A 19,845-nucleotide genomic window follows, 5' to 3' on the forward strand; every position below is an offset into this window, starting at 1 on the left:
AAAATACTAGTTTTATTCTGTAATTCTTTAATCTCTTTTTTTCGTATTTTATACAGTTTATGATAGAACATTTTATTCGGATGTCTTTTTGAACTGCTTAATATAATTCTTGATTTGTGAAAGATTTTTACTTGGTCTTCTATTCGTCATATCTGTATATGCCAGTATGTCAAAATAGATTATATTGTCTCACTTAGTCTAGTTTAGTGTCTAATAATTTTTCTACGGTCACAATATCATATGTTTTATTAGATAACGCATTCCTAATACGTTGTATACACCTGTTGAAAGATAAGATAAGGACACCTGTAGTTTAATTAGCAGAATAATTTGTATAAAACGAAATTTTACAAAAATAAATTGATGGGGAATTTGTAGATTCCTTCCTATAATACCCGCGTTACTCATCTAATCATCACTTATTATCTAACTGTTATCTATCTAATATATACTTATATATATATATACAATTTCTTATTTGCTTCATACGCCACACGGAATATAATAATAGTTATGGCACCAAAAATATTTTCAAATTATAAAGTCACAGCAGAATTCCCTCTTCTATTGGTGTATTTTGCTTTTATGTTATATGGTAAGTAGTTCTATATAATTAGTATTATTATTTTCATAATATTAAGCTTACTATTATTTACATAGACAGTATTATAAGAAAATATTCCCGTTCAAATTCATTGTGTTCTATCTATTTTTTATGTGTAGCTCCTCGCCACGGCATATATATTTCCCTTTTTTATAATACATTAAATTAGCCCTTCTTGCTTAACAGGCATGATATTATGTTGAGACATTTTAAAAAAATTTTGGTCCAAAATTGCAGTTTTCAGTTTCTTTTTTTTATTTTCCAAGTAATTATTTCACGTATTTGAAAAACAACAAAAATAAGTGAAGTGCTACATAAACGAATATTTCTAGTCAGTACTGGTAATTTATTTATTAAAATTTAGCCAGTATTATTATATACAACGATTTCCTTTTATATTCTAGACGATTTACTTACTAAAATGTCCCTAATACGTCAGTGAACTCGATGGATCTATAACTATTCTCACTTATATTCTATTGTCAAAAAGATTTCTCGCAGTAATTAAACTTATCATACCTTTAGATATCTAGCACTATAATCTTTTGTTTTTCCGCGAACCAAATAAATAATTTTCAAAAATTTTCCTCAGCTGCAACATTACCCTTTTAAATTTCTTTCCGCTGTATGATTATGCCTTATTTTCTATTTTTTGCGAGTTTCTAAAAATATTTTAGGTAGGAATTTTTTTATAAACATTTTATTAGACATTTCGGCTTCTTTATTTTATATTGTATTAACGATGTCATACAAAAACCATTTTAAAATGTTACTTTATGATTGTGTCTTATTCAGGATCTTTACCTGACAATCACAAAAAATCTAAGAGGGACGTTTGAAAGAAATAATAGTTCTCTATGCTTTTTTATTTACGTTTTTCGAATTTAAAGCATTTCGTTTATTGGTCAGTCAAGTCTTTGATTTTTAAATTCGTACATAACATTATTATAGTCTTAATATATTTTTTTCTTCAATCTACGCATCTTTCCAATATTGACGGTTTTTTAATAATATTATATATCTTAATAGTCTTATTTATGTTCTAGCTGGAGTTGTGACCAACTTGATGTCATTTAAAACATGCTATACACTACTACACTACCCAAAAGAAAATTGTTCCCGATTAGGACTGGAAACAGATGATGCAACAATTGAATTAGAAAAGAAAGTACAGTCTCAATCTACTTATGTTCTTACTATCACAGAAATGGTTCCCTCATCTCTGCCAATTCTTATTTCTCTGGGAATAGGCGCTTGGTCAGACAAGCATGGAAGAAGACCTGCTATGATCTACACTCTTACTTGTGAGTAAAGTTCTTAGTTTATTATTTAATTTCGGTTACTTACTTCAAACAATGGATAATGCAATAGAGATCGATTAACAAGTTTCATATAAACCACTTTTTATCTAATACTTCAAAAAAAAAGAAAGCTACTTATATATAATACATCAAAAGAATATAAGTAAAAGCCGAGGTACTACAAGGTTATGTAATATGACCGATATTCTTCCGAATTGTGGCTAATTAAACGGTAAAAGGACAATAACTTCCTGAAATAAACATAAAGACATTCGTTATGTTGGAAGTTTTACACTTTGTAGATGATACAGGCCTAATTACTCGTTAAGAAGCAGATTGAAATAAAAACTTAACTAATCTGATAAAATTCAAAAACAAACGGAACTAAGGTAAATAAGAATATTACAGTTAGTAATGTAAAGAGCAAATTTTTAAAATTATACAGTGTGAAAACCACCTATAGAATATGTTTGGGTTTTTATTTTAAAAAATTATAAAAAAAAATAAGACCCGTTAATGTGTAAGTATAAATGTGCGCTATTTAAAAATAAATTTAAATCTACAGGGTGAGTCTAGTATGGACCATAATCTTCGTTTTTAATGAAACTGCTTGTATGAATTTTATATTTTTTAAAGGTCCTAAATAATCTGATATCAACTAACTATATCAAGCATGGTCACTCTATCATTTCACCCTGTTTTATGAATAATATAAATATTTTATGAATAATACAGGGTAAAATTTTTAAATTTCAAAGTGTGGAAACCTCTTACGGTATAAAATGGTTTGTAACCTATCAAATAAAATGCATATCAGTATACAGAGCAACAGCTTGTGCTAGTTGATCAGGCTTCATTACAAATTATTTTTTTGTTATTACAAACACTTTTATTTTCCGACAAAGCAGCCAACATACAACAACAAAAAAATACAATTAATTTAACAAGCATTATTTTAAGTAAATATTTTGAGCCACACAAATAACACTTTTTAACTGTTTAGTATAAAAATGAATGAATAAAAGCAACTTATATTTTGAGAGGGTAATGATGGCGAATCCACAAACTTGAACTTAAGCTTATAATTACCAAACGCTAGATATTGTTAGATATCGCCGACTATTTCACTCAAAATGCACATCCGTTGAAATAAAAGTATGAGATTGATGACGATAGGAGATTTTTCGACTTTAACAGCACTTGACATAGCAGTTAACGGGAAGAACCTTCGATTTGCACTGAAATGACAATGGCGAAATATATGGTACAAGTGAAGAAACTGCTAAACCTCCTATAACAAGTTCGTCTCTGATGTCATTTTATAGTAAAAAGGCAAAAAAAAAGATTTGTTCAAAAAATGTTTAAAAGCAGTTTTACTATTTGGAGAGGAATAAAAGATTGTTCAGCTAAAACATCCTTTAAATTTATAAATAAATGATTAACAAGTAAATGGAATGTGTTTATAGTGATAAAGTTTAGTAAACACACAAAAATTACAGTTGTTAAAAAAATAGGTTATAAATGTAGATGACTACTACATATACGTCACAATGAGGCTAACCTTACTACAAGAGGATCACATTAAAGGCTACAATGAAAATATTAAACCGTTCTAAGTCTAGTACACGGTAATAAGATAAAAACACGAATAATTCATCAGTAAATATAATCATATTAAATCTTAAAAAAATGAAAATTATTTATCGTTAATTAAGAATATAACGTTTTAGGTATTTCTATTGGATTTGCTTTATATGTGGTTATCCTATTATTTGATGAGCTTAATCCATACTATATGATGCTTGGAGCAATACCAGCTATGGTGTGTGGCGGGCCACTCACATTTTTTAGTATAGCAATATCTCTCATGAATGATGTGGCTACAGAAGAAAATCGAGGTGTAACGTAAGTACCTACTAGTTATACTTTCCTTGAAATGAAAAAGTCAATGAAGTCGGGTGTTTTACTTTTATTAGTGGCCCGATATGTGGGTTTTCCATTTGAGGGTCATTCTCCATTTATTTTTTCTATTGCTGCATGTAAATTTCTACCCTCTTAATTATTTAAATTTGAACCCATACAGTGTTTTTAGTCTTAAAGTCTGCACTAATGATAAATTTTTCCCCAAACTTGTTGAGTAAATTAACATAATTTTCCTTTTTTAGATTACGTTTTGGTGGAAAATATTTTTTTTTTCAACATTTATACTAGCTGTCTGAATGGCTTCAGTCTCTATATTTTCTCTTTTGAAGTAAATTAGATTATTTTTAAATATTACTGCGTCTCTTCCACTAGCTGTGTTTCCAGTGAAGAGAAAAAGTTAACATGTGTATTTCTTTAGTTAATCATAAAAAAGATATTTAGCGATTTTATGTCCAACATTCGGACAAGTTTTCACTGACTAATTTTCAATTAAACTAAAACTTATCACTTTATTTTATCTTGGTTTAACTGTTATACTTTATTTGTAGTACCGCAGTACATCGATTTTCTCATCTTTTTGCTACGTACCAAATTGCAACAAAACAAACCGTTTTCACGGCCGCTCCTCAAAGAAGTGAACTCGTTAGCCAAAAATCATGCTCTTTCCAGCATAAGCGGAAAGATTCTTATTTATTTCCTGCGTTATTATCTAAAAATCAAACGGAAGAGCAATTTGTTTATTATAAATAGACTCCAAAGTGTTTAGATTATGAATCTTAGAGAGGTTTAAGAATCTTTTTCGGTTTTTATAATATACAGGGTGACACGAAAATGCTACAACATTTATCATCTCCCATCAACAATTCTTAGTTTTGGGTGATTGACGTCTCTATGTTGAGCATGACCAAACCATTTTAACCTATGTATGCACTCCCATTTTAATATCAATTGGTACTACCTCTAGACTTCCACTAATATACTCATTCTTAATTTTATCCTTTTTTGTCACTCCACTCATCCCTCTTATTTATATTGTTTTTATTATATTTAATTTTGTATATTATAGCTGATATTGTGGCCGTTTTATAAAATTTCCATTCGGTTTGATTGACATTTGTCCGTTACACAATGCACCACTCGTTTCCTTTCACTTCATCTATCCAATCCTAATTCTACTGCATGCATCTTTATCTATTTTTCCATTACTTGTAATACTGATACTAGGTACATAAAACTATTACTATAATATAGGTACTAAAACTAGGTACACAAAAATATCATATTATTTGTAGGAACTCCATGTTTAAATTATAATTTCAAATACTCTGTTTTTGTCCGTCTTTCCATCAAGATCTTGTCACAAGTGCTCCTGTTTTTGGTCTAAATATTTTTCAGTATTTTCTACTAACGAATAATTAGTATGACTTAATGCTTTACATACTATTTACATTTAGTGCAAGATTTATCCTGCCTTATTTTTTAATTACTGCTAGGTTAAATTCATACTTACTTTATTTTTCGTGGCATCAATTTAAAATTTTTTGGCCAGTACTAGGCTACGTCCAATGTCCTTACTTGTTAAGTCATAGGTCGTTAAGGCTCGGATAGTAGGGTTGTTAGAACATATTATCCACGTTCTGTATGACGCCGCATTCGCGTTTATTATCTTAAGCCCCCACTTTACTTGATTTATTTTCACGGTGCCACGTCGCGGCAATTGAAGTTTGTGCCACTAGTCATCTTTTTGACGAATGGGTAGTTGGCAAGTAAGCGGTCCACGGCCACATCCAGGGATCTGCTGCAGGATTTTATTCTTTTGGACTTGTATTGGACTGTATTAATTTGTATGTCTAAGTAGGGGCTATAAAAATCGGACTACGTACTGTGGTCCGTTACCTACTATTAGTGAGATTTGTTTAAGTCAAAAAGATGAGTCAGGATAATAGACTCCCTCCAAAAATACTTTTGTCGCTTATGCATTATATGTTTGTTAACATAGAATGGAGATCAGCTCGGATTAACATTGATCAGTAAATGTTAAATCACCTAGTAACGAAATTTCTGATGGATAAATGCATTAATTATAAAAGAAACTTTTTATGTTTGTCTTTGTACAATTTAAAAAAATCTTCGACTCCGTATATCAAGAAAACTCTTAGATTCCTTAGCCAAATGTGGAATATTTGATCAAATAAAAGGCAGATATCAAGCACAGTTTAATAATTAAATCTTCCCAAGTACTTTCGTTTCCTACAGCATCTTCAGGGGATAGGCCAAAATTGACGAAATGCCCCTGAAGATGCTCTAGGAAGCTCAAGTACTTGGGCAAGATTTAATTATTAAACTGTGCTCGATATCTGCCTTTTATTTGATCAAAGTTCTTTTATTCCAGCATTCAATCAATTCAATTATATCAAATGTAATATACACCAAACATATTTAGCAACTATCTAATATACTTACAAGAACGTAACACCAAACGGTAAGACGCCAAACAACCAATAAAAAATAAATTTAACATAGACGAAGGGGTAAAACAAGGTAACACACTCTCTCCAAAAAATATTTCTGGCCCTCCTATAAGATATGCTTAATAACATAGAATGGAGATCAGCTGGAATCACCATCAATAAGGAAATGTTAAATCATCTGTGTTTTGCAGACGATGTTGTATTAATTTCAGATATTATTCGGGGGGTGCAATGTATGTTAAAAGAGTTAAAAGAGTTAAAATATCTTCTTAAGACCCTGGTTTAAAAATAAAAAATATTACAAAAACCAAGTTCGTGACAACACTATTGATAAATGCTTTTCTAAAAATAAATAAAATTATCAAGAAGCATAGTATAAGTATTTGGAGCATGAGATAAAAAGATTAGTGCTGAGAATAAGTCACGTAATGAAGTGATCAGAAACAAGACAGGGGTGCAATGAATCTTAAACGAAATATCTCGAAGATGTTTCTGGCTACCACTTTCTGACGTGTTTTTTCAGTAGTATCTGTATGTCGACCTATTTAGCGTAATATTAGATAAGTTGGTTCTCCATGAATTCGAGAGTAACAGCATCCCACCTAGCATCTAATCTTTGGTTGCTGGCGGGTGCAGAGATGAAAATAGCTTTGTATTAAGAACTCGAAACTTTATACTTGGTGGTAGTGTTTTGGCATATCAAATAATTTAAAAAAATAGTTTTTATAAAAACCCTTTTTAGAAAAGCCCTTTACTTTTAGACAATTTGTATGCGCTGGGTTCTTCAGAATCTTCTGAATAAAGATATTTCCTTTTTCTGCTTTTATTTTTGTTCTGTTCTCTTATCTACTAATGATTCCATACTTCGTATTATATTGCATTCATCAGTAGAGTTTAAATATTTCAACTTACTTTGGAATGATATTTGTTTTATGTTCATATTTTAGTTTATCGTACATATTTCTGCCGTAAGATTTGGTAACCTTTTATGTATCATATTTTCTTAAAATAAGATAATAGAACTCTTTATTTTGTTTCAGGATGGCAGTGTTTGAGGTTATAATGGTATTTTGTATGTGTTTCGGAACTTTAAGCAGCACCCCTTTATTATATGCTACAAGTTATGCTGCAGTTGGTGGTGTGTGCGCTGGTCTAATAATAATAGCTACTATCTATACATACTTTTGGGTACCAGAGTCATTAAAGGTAGACAATAAAAATAAAGCAACATTTTCAAATGTATTCACGTGTAAAAACTTAACAGAATTATTCGTAGTTGCTGGTACAAAAAGACCGAACAACAAAAGATATATTTTGTTAACTTGGCTTACTATTTTGTTTTTACTGAATGTAGTAGCTACAGGAGACGGCAATGTAAAAACTATGTATCTACGAAATGTATTTGAATGGTCTATGACCGACAAAAATGTATTCACTAGTTGGTCTAGCGTAGTTGGAATGTGTGGTACAATTAGTTTGATGTTCATACTCTACAAAAAACTAAAAATAAAAGAAGCGCCTTTAGTTATTCTTGGATTTGTGAGTGCTATTGGTTCTTCGCTTGTTTATGCATTGGCAAAAGCAAACTGGCATATTTACACAAGTAAGTATATTCTTTTAAATGTCTGATCACTTTCTAAAAACTACAATAAAATTGGAATTAAGCGATGTAACTCCTTATATTTTATAGAACATGCAGGTTTTTATCACATTATTTAATATTTTTATTGAAAATAACTACAATTTTAGTTTAAAATAAGTTTATTTTCACGTTTTGATTTTCACTTCGGAAATCGTTCTCAAGATACAAATTAAACAAACTATTTTGGTTTTTTGCCTGATAATACAAACATTTTTCTAATAATTTAATTATATCCCCCCCTTTATTTAATAGAAATAAAATAAAAAAAAAAATAAAGAAAATAAGATCATAAATTGAAAGTAGATGATTTTAAAATGATATTGTGAAGTACCCTCATAAAACAACTTTAATCTATCTCTAATTTAAACTATTGAAATAAAATACTTCTAAGTTGTCATTGATGTCTTGTTTTAGGTGCTTTTTATTGCGTTATTTTTATATGCGTTATTTAATATTTGATATATTTGAACTTTTTTAATGTTTGTAGTATCATAAGATTACAAGTTTAATAAAATTATTCTTTACTATATTTTTTCTATAATACCCCACATGTGTTTTTGGAAACTACTGTTAGATATGTTTTAATCTAAGTGTTAAACATGACTGATTAAAAATTAATGCAAAAAATATACATTTATTTATTTCATTGTTTCAGCTGTCTTTATTGGAATATGTGGAGGAATCATTAATCCTATGATACGAACTTCAATAGCAAAGATTCTACCCCGAGAGGAAATGGGAAAGATATTCTCTTTAATCACTGTAGTTAATAGTCTTTTGCAGGTGGTCGGTGGACTTGCTTATAGTTTTATATATACCAAGACAAAGTCAGGAATATTTAACTATGTATCTATTGGATTGGATGTAGTAGCTATTACACTTGTATTGTAAGTATTCCCCTCATTTACAGAGATATTGATAGAATTATTACATTACTAAATATCATATACATAAACGTTGTACTTTGTCGGGCAGTTCAAAAAAATCTGCACAATGGTTCTGCACAAAATAGTTAGTTGAACTTTATGCTAAAGCATTTTTCTTCTTCATATACTTCTATTTCTAATCATTTTTATTTTACAGAAGTTGATATTTGTAACCTCTCGTAACAAAATATTGTAGTTTTCGAGTTTTGATCTTTAATACTAATTTCTTTTTTCGGAGTGTTTTCCTTCAATAAAAAGAATAAAAGGAAATAAATAAAATTCCTAATCTTGTTACAACAGAGTTTTTGATCTAATCCTCTAAATTGCACAATATACCATAATATATGAAACATTTTAACTCCTTATTGTTTACAAATGCGTTTATTATTCTCTTATTTCTTATTGTGATTTATATTGTATAATCACTTCTTTCTTTCACAGATATTCCTAGATATTCACATTTTTTAACTCTTTCAATATATTCACCGTTAATTTGTATGCTGAATTAATATCTTTTCTAAATCGATCAATTTCGTTTTTTTACTCGTTACTCCCAACGAGATAGCTTACCATATATTTCATAACGGCAAAAACCTAATACCACATCCAGAAGAACAGGTATCAACTACTCTATAATAACCTAAAAAAAGTACTTTTACAAACCTTGCATTATGAAAGAACTCAACAAAGAACTAAACTTACCCAAAAATGAGATATATGCCTAGAGTGGGCACTAGCTGGATTCTAGGCCTGCTTAATAACTTTATAACGACATTCGAAATACCATAACTGTTACTGTTATAAAAAGCGGAAGTAATAGCTATACAAAAACCTGGGAAAGATCCAAAAACAACAAAGAGTTATTACCGTATGTCACTACTCTGTCATTTATATAAGCAGTATAAAAGACTTATTCTGCACTACATAGAAAACGCAGTCGACTCAAAAACCATACAACAGCAAGCTGGTTTAATAATTGGAAGGACCTTCGCCAGCTAAATTTTGGTTTTAATGTAACATATCGAGAACAAATCTGTAGAAATCTGTAGAAAAAAAGATAACACGCCTAGCGCTCGTCGATCTAGTCAGCGCGTATGACACTGGTGACCACAGAATCCTGCAGATCTACGTTACTGTTCAGGATAAAAACTAAGCAAAATAGAGGAGTCACTACTGCATAATAGACGATTCTAGGTGAGTCTTGAGAGGAAAAAATGTCCTTTGGCCCAAGATAGCGTACTAGCACCTAGACTTTTCTGCTTATACAGAAATGATTAGCCAATGCCAACTTTGACTAAAAACTCCACCTACACAGACAACTTGGGCGTCATAGCTCAAGCTTTAAAAAGGTGGAACAAAAAGTACAAACTGCCTGAATTTACTCTCAGGTTAATATCCTAAAAAGGCTTAAACCAAACCTAACTTAAACTCAGGTCTGCGCTTTTCACTTAAAGCCCCAAAAGGTCATAAGAAAACTTAACATCACCTTAAATAACACCATGGTGGAGCACATCGCAAAACCAACATAACTGGGACTCACACTAGAACGCGATAACATACATAGGTTCCATTCCGAAAAAAAGCTGGACAAAAAATGTATGCACGTAACACACTTTAAAGAAAACTTCTTCTTCTTTATGTGTTTATCCGTGATGAATGTTGGCAGTCATCGTGGCAATATTTATCATATCTGCAGCAGCGCGGCATAACAGTTGCATAAATTATGTTGTGTTGTTCCAGGTTTTGAAATTTTTAGAGGTATTTTCCTTAGAAAAGGAAACTTGGAAGTAGTAAAGGGAACACCAAATCCACAGTACTAATAATAAAAACGCTGGTGCTATGTTTCTCAAAGGCGGAATACACATGTAAGGTAAAAGAGATTTGCGCGCGCCAAAAAAGTAAACTTTAGCCTGAATGATAAAAATGCTCTGGATATAAACTATCAAGCTTTAGGCCTCTCAGACTCTGACTCCATTAGAACAAACAACGAATTCACCGAAAGAACGAAATAAACTTTCGCTTTGGTCACAAGCCTTGTCCTGACAGACTGAAATTTAGAAAGCGCTTCCTTGGTGCCTTGGTACACAAACCACAAGCCTGTTACCCACTAAAAAAAACTAAAAAAAAATGGTATTTCAAGCGACTGATCGATGTGGTTCATTCTAAACCGCTTAGAAACTGGCGTAGCACTGTTTGATAAGTCAAAACTTATCAAATCAGGCTTTATAAAGATAAATTATGGTAAATGCGATTAAGGAGCAACACAGAACACGGCTCCATGAATACAGTCTAGACGACTTATAGACAGGCAACTAACTAACATTAGACATACCTTTGGAACAAACTTTTGTTAAACATGATCATGGTTTGTGATATGTAATTTTTAGAAACAGTTTTAACATTTGCTTTATCTTGCGATATTCATTACAGCGTTTGGCGTTTGCATTCTTTGGAATGGTTATAAATGTGGTATAAGCCAGTTTAATAAATTCTGTAAAGAGTGTCTCTGCTTAATCAGTTTTATAACGTCCATTGGAATATTGTCAAGTTAAAGCATATTTAAATATCGTTTTTGTTTTATGTGATATTGTCCTTCTATTTAGATGTTTCTTTTATTTTTCTTCTCTATTATCTTACAACAGTTCTTTGATATATTTATTCTACATTTTAATTATATATATATATACATATATATATATACATATATATATATATAGATATATATATATATATATATATATATATATATATATATATATATATATCCAATGTGAATTTAAATTCTTTTGTTTTTAATAAATACCAGCTTGTTTGGTTTTTTAGCAGTTCTTAAAAATTGGATATATTAATGGTTACAAGAAAATTGTATTCATTACCCTAACTTCTTCTTCTTCTTCTCGTAGTACTACAACCGGGGTGGGTTTTGGCTGAATGCACAACTTGCTTCCATCTTGAACGGTCGTCCATAATTGTTGCGTCAGTGGGTATTACCTTAACGCTAGTTTAAAATTGGTTAATCTCGCGAATAGCTGGGTGTGTAATATACACTTGTACAAAATTTCTATTTATTTGTAACTTTAATGTTTTTGACTGCATCTAATTTTTCCTTTATTTTATTTTAATTTATTTACAAATTTAACATACTACATAGACTCTGATTATTAAATACTAAACATATTGCTTTTTTATTGTAGGAGCATTATGTTTGTGAGCAATCGATCGAATGAACCAGAAAGTGTTTCCGCTAAAGACGAGGCTCAAAAAAAACAAACGGATTTAGAATCTGGTGATGAAAAAACCGATCAGGAACTGATATAAACATGCTAGTTTATTAATACATCTTATATTAAGTATTTATTTAAAACTAAATTTTTTATATTACCAATATATTTTTTATATTAAATAATTGTTTTTGTCTCCTGCTAATCATAAACATTCTGTAGAAATTAAGAGATGATTATTTACTAGATGAACAACTTTTTTCACAGGAAAAACCTGGAAATTATTTATAAAGTTGTGGGTTCACCGTTGCATGGTGTAACTAAATGACAAAAATTTTACAACATTTACCGAATTGCAGAACACAGGAAATCCAATCGTCTTATTATTTTCGAATTCTTGTAAGATAATTATTACGAGCGATTGAACGTCTAGATAATTACTTTACTATTTTCCAAGCGGAAAATGCGTACCTTATGGGTAATGCACTTAAAATTTCTCTTAAAATCATACATGACAGAATTTACAAGAAATGCAAAGAATATATCGGTGAAATGCAATTTGGATTCCACAATTCCATGAATACACGTGAAGCACTTTTCACATTACAAGTTCTACTTTAGAGATGTGGCGATATCAGTTGTGATGTCTATATTTGTTTTATTTACTACGCTAAGGTATTTGACCGTTGTCAGCACCAGAAGATGGTCGCCACCCTACAAAGAGTAGTATTGGATGAGAAGGACATTCGGATCATCATGAATTTATACTGAAACCAACGTGCTCAAGTCAAGGTCGAAGACCAGCTGACCGACCAAGTGAAGATCATGTGAGGAGTAAGGCAAGGCTGTGTGTTCTCGCAGACTCTTCTTAATATATACTCTAAAATTTTTACTAAAGCCTCACAAACCGAGAGATGGGAATCCGAGTGAACTATGAATTCGTCAATAAAATTCGCCACGCCGATAACACTGTGATACTAGCACCTAGCCTAAATGATCTACAAGCCTTACTAGACCGATTGAGAACTGTGAGCGTAACATACGGATTAGGCCTCAATATTAAGATAACTAAATTCATGGTTGTAAGCCGTGCAAATTTAGATCCCAGGGCACTAATGGCAGGTAGCGAAGAGATGCAGAGAGTCGACAGATTCACTTACCTTGAAACTACCCTCAACTCACAGTGAGATTACGCTCAAGAGATTAGATACAGAATTTAAATGGCACGGTCTACATTTATCAAGTTGAGATCCTTGCTGTGCTGCAGTGATCTCAGTTTGATAACCAATGTGCTAAGATTAAGGTGCTACATTCTTCCAGTGTTACTATATGGAGTTAAAGTCTAGACACCGACGCAAGCGACAGAAAAGCGGATTGAACCCTTCGAGATGTGGATCTATAGAAGGATACTAAAAATATCGTGTGTGGACCATGTCCTCATGACCTTCATGACCTTCATGAAAAGTGTGCCTTCAAAGTGTGAAAAACAAGAAATATTTCTGCCTCCAGACATAGTATTTCAAAAATTCCTATGGTTAATGAGGGACGAACAAAGAGAAAGCGTTGCAAAATATGCTTCGAAAACAAAATTAGAAAGCACACAACATATCACTACGAAAAATATCCTGATCAACCAGGAGTTTGTGTTAAATTTTTTGAAATTACTCATATGTGAATCAAAATCAAATCAATATGTGAATTTTTTTGTATTTTATAGAATAAATAAACTTATTTTTTCTAAAATTCCGTTATATAATTATTTTTCTAGAAAAAGGTTCTAATGTGCCTTGTGCCGATCGGAGCCAGTCAGCGATATACTGGAAATCCTTAGCCAGGTGCGCATGGCTCCCATTGGAGTCAAAAATTCAAATCACATTTTATAAATAAATATACAATTTATTTAATTAATTTAATATTATTATATATATATTCTAATATCAATTACAATCATCTTTTAGAAAAAAGTTATTGCCGCTCCTGGGTAACACCTCTCTAAAAAAGTCAGCAGCGAATGTGTTAAAACATTAATGTGCTGCTGATTTATATTTTTAGTAGTTAAGAATAATAGAAAGCATGTTGGGTTTGGGGGTTTTCCCACTGTTCATTATTTTTATTGCGTGTAATATTTCTTCTTTTGTAATACCTGGACCTATATCCTCCAGATCCCTCTTTCATCATCGAAAAGACATCGATATATTCTGCCCGGCGTGGTACTTTTTCACCAGCTTGTGTTATAATAAGCCCGTCTATTCAGAACTGCAACAGTGAGATTTTGTTTTTAAGTCCTGCCATTTCTGCTGTCATAATAGATTTTGTAACAAAGGCTTTCGTATGATTTTCAATACACTGAGAAAGAATTTCCTATACCAAGATATGCAGAATTTGAACAGTACTCGCTAGTTCAAATGTTTGACCTTTTCATTGATGATAATATAATATCTTTCTTTGTTAAAGAGTCAAACAAATACGAATTTTGTGAACTGTTTCTGGTTATATGTCTTTACCTAGAAAACGATATTTTTGAGATTGTGGTATACACTCAAATTCCTTTGGTACGAGAAGCTATGAAATGTAATTCTACAAGTAATAAGAAATACTATGGCTGACATCGTTACAAACAATTTATTAAAAGAAAGCAAATATGATCTGTGTATAAAAATTGCTGTTTGATTAATGTATTAAACTTTTTACGGAATTTTGAAATATGGACAAATAGGAAGTTATAAACGTATGATAAATAAAGATCGACTAGTACCTATCCGTTTGGTTCATAAATCTGCCATAAAAATAGCTTCAATATATTATAGTGTTTAACCTAATTCGACTGAGTCGCGGTTTTCTCAGTTCGAGAAGAAAAAAAATCAGTGTTACTTGTGTATATGATATTTGACAATATAATAAGTTCATTGGCGGAATTATTCATATTGACGAAGACGCTGCGACAAGAAGGATTTCTATTAGATTTAAATTTTGGTACTGGCCGCTTCTTACTTTGATAATTGATGCAGCTTGTTACAAGCATTTACATAATAAAACAAAAAACTCTTCTGAGGACGACTATATCCTTTAATTGTCATCTGTCCAAAAATTGCTGATTTCCGATGTATATATAATTGGGTATGTTTAATACCAAATAGTAAAAATAGAAGATGTGTTATAAAATTTGCTCTTCTGTGCTAATTATGTCGAACCCAATGTAAAAAACGCGATGTAAAATTAGGTGTTGACTATTCTGAACCATATAACAGGAAAAAATAGAATATAATTTTACTTCATGGTATGGGCTTTTGTAAATAAAAGTAGGTATACTAACTGAATTAGAAATCCAAACACTTATAAATTGTAATATTTTAAAAATCTTTTATATAAATTATTCAGGATAGCAGAATAAACAAAAAATCTAAATTTTAATACCATTGAAACAACTTTTCAAGTAGGAGTAAATTAATTATTTAATAGTGTGTTGATACACCTCGACGGGCAACACACCCTTTTATGTACCTTGGCTTGCTTCTGATTAGGTGGTTAATATTCGTAGCACCGAAGTGCTCCCAAAATTTGAGAAGGATGCCCTAAATTAAGTAGTCTCTGACCCACTATGTTGCACGTGTTACGTGTTCTATTAGTGGTAACTTTGGGGACTTTGGAGGCTAGGACAAAAGATTGACTCCAGACTATTCAAAGAAGTCCATCGTGCCTCTAACAATGTGTAGAATGACGCAACTCTGCTAAAAAATTGGATCAAGCGTCTGAAGGTAGGCTATGAGGTGAAATTTAAATTTCCCTCCACAAATTTTGCAAAAAATACCATCATGTAGATAATAAATTATCATAGATAATAAATTATTATACCAACTAAAAAAATTAATGTTTCTACATTGATTAAAATGGTAGATATCGTCAAAAAACGAAAAAGCACGTTTTAATTTTTTTTAGGTTATGTTTTAGTCTATGTGACTAGTTTTTTTTGTTATTTTTTTATGTAGAAATAACATTCAATTTTTATTTTTAAAATATTACGAAGGAAATTTTACTATCAGCCGGCTAGACCGAAAATGATTTTTCGTTATTTTGACCATGATGTCTGACATATGAAAATCTGAAAATAATCATGGAGATAATTTGAGACCCTTTCAATAATAATTATTTTTTTGGAGTGGCATTCGATACAGATTTTTTTTAAACCAATTTGAAATATTTCAAGCGTTGTTATAAGCGTTGTTATAAGCGTTCAAAAATTTTAATTTTGGGCTAAAAATGTAAAAAATACCATGATATAGACAATAAAATATTGTGTAAATTAAAAAAAAAAGAATAAGTTTCTACCCTGATTGGAACCGAAGATATCGTCAGAAAAACAAAAAAATACGTTTTAATTGTTTTTAAGGTTATGTTTGGGTCTATGAGTCTAAAAATTTCTTTTGGTTAGATATTTTTTGATATAGAACAACATAGTATTTTTATTTTTAAAATATCGCTGTAAGCATTTTTCACTGTCTTAGCTGGCTAGATCCTTTATTAAAATAAAATAATGTAAAATGGGTGTTCGGATTTGTATGTCACGTAGAATACATTTAAAAAAAAAACTCTATTTATTATTGCTTGTCAAATTTAACGTGATACTTGGCCGATTTGAAATTAGGCTCCACCCACGATGCGCATTCGACCACAACACAATTCGTCCTTATTATTTCTTGGCCCTTCGAAGTGCGAGGTATTTGTATAGTCTGCGACAAAGTTTTTTTTTTATTTTACTTATGTTTAAAGTTACTGTGTGTTGAAGAAATATCGTATTACAATAGATTTGACTTTATAAATAATTATTGTTAAGTATTTTAAATTATAAACATGGATTTTCATTCAAAATTAAAAGGCAGTCTTGTCTGGACAAACGAGGGAGGTAATAGCAAATGTAATTATTTTTATGCAGAGAGAAGCGATGCAAAATCCGCATGTTAAAGATTTTAAAAAAGATCAAGATTCCTTAGCAACGGGAGTAAGTATAGCCACTATAAAACGGATCTGTCGTGAAATGAAAAATACAGAAGAAGGTGCTTCTACATCATTTTCGACGCCCAACAAAAGAAAGAGATCTGCTCCAAAATCCAACTTGGGCGATTTTGACAAAGGTTTACTTCGGCGTATAATAATAAATTATTATGTCACGGAAAAACGAGTTCCTACATTGCGACATATAACGAAAAAAATTAATTAAGACAATATTTATACAGGGTTGCATGAAATTTTGGGAAAAGTGATGAGAGATATGGGATTTCGATGGAAGAAAGCGAAGAATAACAGGAAAATCCTAATGGAAAAACCCGATATACAAGTGAATGATACAATCTGTCATACCCATGACAGATACTGGGGAGACAATACCACCGAAGGTCTGCACAAGCCAGTGTCCAAAGGGCAAAGGCTAACTATTGTTCACGCCGGCGGCCAAATGGGGTTCATAAAAAACGCATGTTTGACATTTAAATCTGGTACGAAGTCTGGAGATTATCATAGCGAAATGAACTATAATAATTATAAAAAATGGATTCATGAAAAACTTATTCCCAATATACCAGCCCGTAGTGTATTGGTTATAGACAATGCATCATACCACAATGTCCAAGTGCAAAAATGTCCCACTATGGGGTGTAGAAAAGACGAAATGAAGGAATGGTTAACACACATATCTCTGTAGGAGCTGGGTTTTACGCTTGTGTGTGTGTGTTTTTATTTAAAATAAAAATTATTCTTAGGCTATTTTCTTGTGGCATAATAATGTAATTTACTATTTTTATTGGGAATAAGCCACAATTTTAGTTTAAAATAAGTTTATTTTGAAGTTTCGAGTTCCACTTTGGAAATCGTTAACTCAAAATACGAAATACCAATAAACTAAACAAATTTTGTTTTTGTTACTTGGTAAAAAAATTCTTCTAATAATTTTATTTTATCTGACTTATTCATATTGACAACTCAGTTACTATTTGAGATATATTTTATACGATATATTTCTACAAAATCTCCTTACGAAAATAAAATATTCGGGAAAGTTAATAAAGTTATACAGTTTAGTACCTAAATACCGGATGTTGACAGCCATCCCAACGGGGCTGGTATTATTCTATTGTAAAGAAATAAACAACAGATTAAAATATTTATGACTTACTAAAATTTAGAACTACTGTTCTTTTATTCTTATACAGTTTACTGTAACGCAAATGTAAAGCTTTCATCTCTTCCAATATTCCTCTTATAAAATTACAGAACGAGACATTTATAGAAGTGTTCGAAAAAACCTCCGCTTCAACATGACTGAATGGTCAATATTAATGAGTCGAATAAAATATAATTATTAGAAGAATTGTTTTACCAAGCAACAAAAACAAAATATATTGTATTTTGAGAAAAATTTCCGAAGGAAAAATTGAAAAGTCAAAATAACATACAATATATTTAGACATATCATATAAGTTCCATTAATAAATAAGGTCACTCTCTGTAAACTTGTAGTACGGAGTGTACCAACGAGGCGAAGAGACCGAGCGCATTATGTATCTCGTTTCCTCCGAATGCGTTCTCACTTAATTTTCTACGCAAGTGGACAAATTTGTCAAGTATCACCTTAAATTTGACAAGCTGTACATATTAACCCAGCGTAACCATATGGTACATCTTCTCAATACTATTTTAACTTAAAAAAAAAACAAAAGTTTGTAACCAATATCAAAAAATTTAAAATTTGTGCGTTGTAGGATTAATTATTAAGGTAAGCGTTTTTGTGGTAGCTTAGTATCAAATATAACAAAAACAAGTGTTGGTGTCACTTTTTCTTACAAATCATTGGTAAATCTATTCGTGGGCTAAGTCGATTTATTCAATCATCAAAAAATAACTAATGCTTGAGTTCCGGACAACAAAATCAGCTTATAAATTTATTAAAAGCGAAAGCCACGTCAGATTTATAATAATAGAAATATATTCAGACAATGCAGCTTTGTAGGATCATTGGATTAGGTCCTATTTTTACAAGATATTTTGAAATGGGGACTGTTCGATTTAGGAGATATTATAGTCCAGTAGAAGACAACCTGTTGTAGCATTAATCTTTGAGCCACAAATTGTATAACAAAGGGACTTTCACTATGCTATACGCGTATGTAATATTTGCTTCAAATTTATATGCCGCTTCACAAAAATTAGCGTGTTTTATCGGATCAAATATTTGGCGGATTGCAATATCGTTGCTGTTTATTATTTCTAAGTAAATACTGGGCTATTTTTTTTCGGTCTTTAACATCTACTTCGGAGATCATCTTGTGAAAGTTGATATATAATTTTTTTATCATGTTACCACCTAGACTAGGAGCCGACAATTTAGAAATTGCTCCAACATGTTCCCTGAATAATTGATCTCTATACTCATAAGGCGGGAGCAACTGCACTTTAAAAAATTTATCTAGGTTCAACTTAAAGAACTCTTGACAGATTAGTTAAAGCAAGTGGTTTTTTGACACTTAATTTTATATAGAATCTACCATTTATAATATATCTCTTATAGATAAAAAAATGTAATATTGAAATTTACTCCGTAATTAAATCGAATACAAGTAAATAAACTACAATGTGTAATATGTGATTATCAAAAATATACAAATTCAGTAAAAAAATTAGATTTTTATTAATCGGGTTTTTTGTTATTATTTTAAAATAATAGCGGCTAAGATACTGGTATATCAAGCCGGAACGCAAAAGTTCGA

The 19,845-nt window shown here is 30.9% G+C and overlaps 1 protein-coding gene across 1 annotated transcript; it reads left to right on the forward strand.

Annotated features, from left to right (window-relative positions):
• Nucleotides 1–366: 366 nt before the first annotated feature.
• Nucleotides 367–12,273, forward strand: LOC140434761 (probable peptidoglycan muropeptide transporter SLC46). Its single transcript, XM_072523258.1, has 6 exons — nt 367–595; nt 1,651–1,908; nt 3,636–3,810; nt 7,340–7,902; nt 8,597–8,828; nt 12,062–12,273. Exons 1-6 carry the CDS (start codon nt 514–516, stop codon nt 12,183–12,185), a joined length of 1,434 nt encoding a protein of 477 aa, XP_072379359.1. The 5' UTR covers nt 367–513; the 3' UTR covers nt 12,186–12,273.
• Nucleotides 12,274–19,845: the final 7,572 nt, after the last annotated feature.

The sequence above is a fragment of the Diabrotica undecimpunctata genome, chromosome 2, assembly GCF_040954645.1.
Source record: "Diabrotica undecimpunctata isolate CICGRU chromosome 2, icDiaUnde3, whole genome shotgun sequence".
Lineage (NCBI taxonomy): Eukaryota > Metazoa > Arthropoda > Insecta > Coleoptera > Chrysomelidae > Diabrotica > Diabrotica undecimpunctata.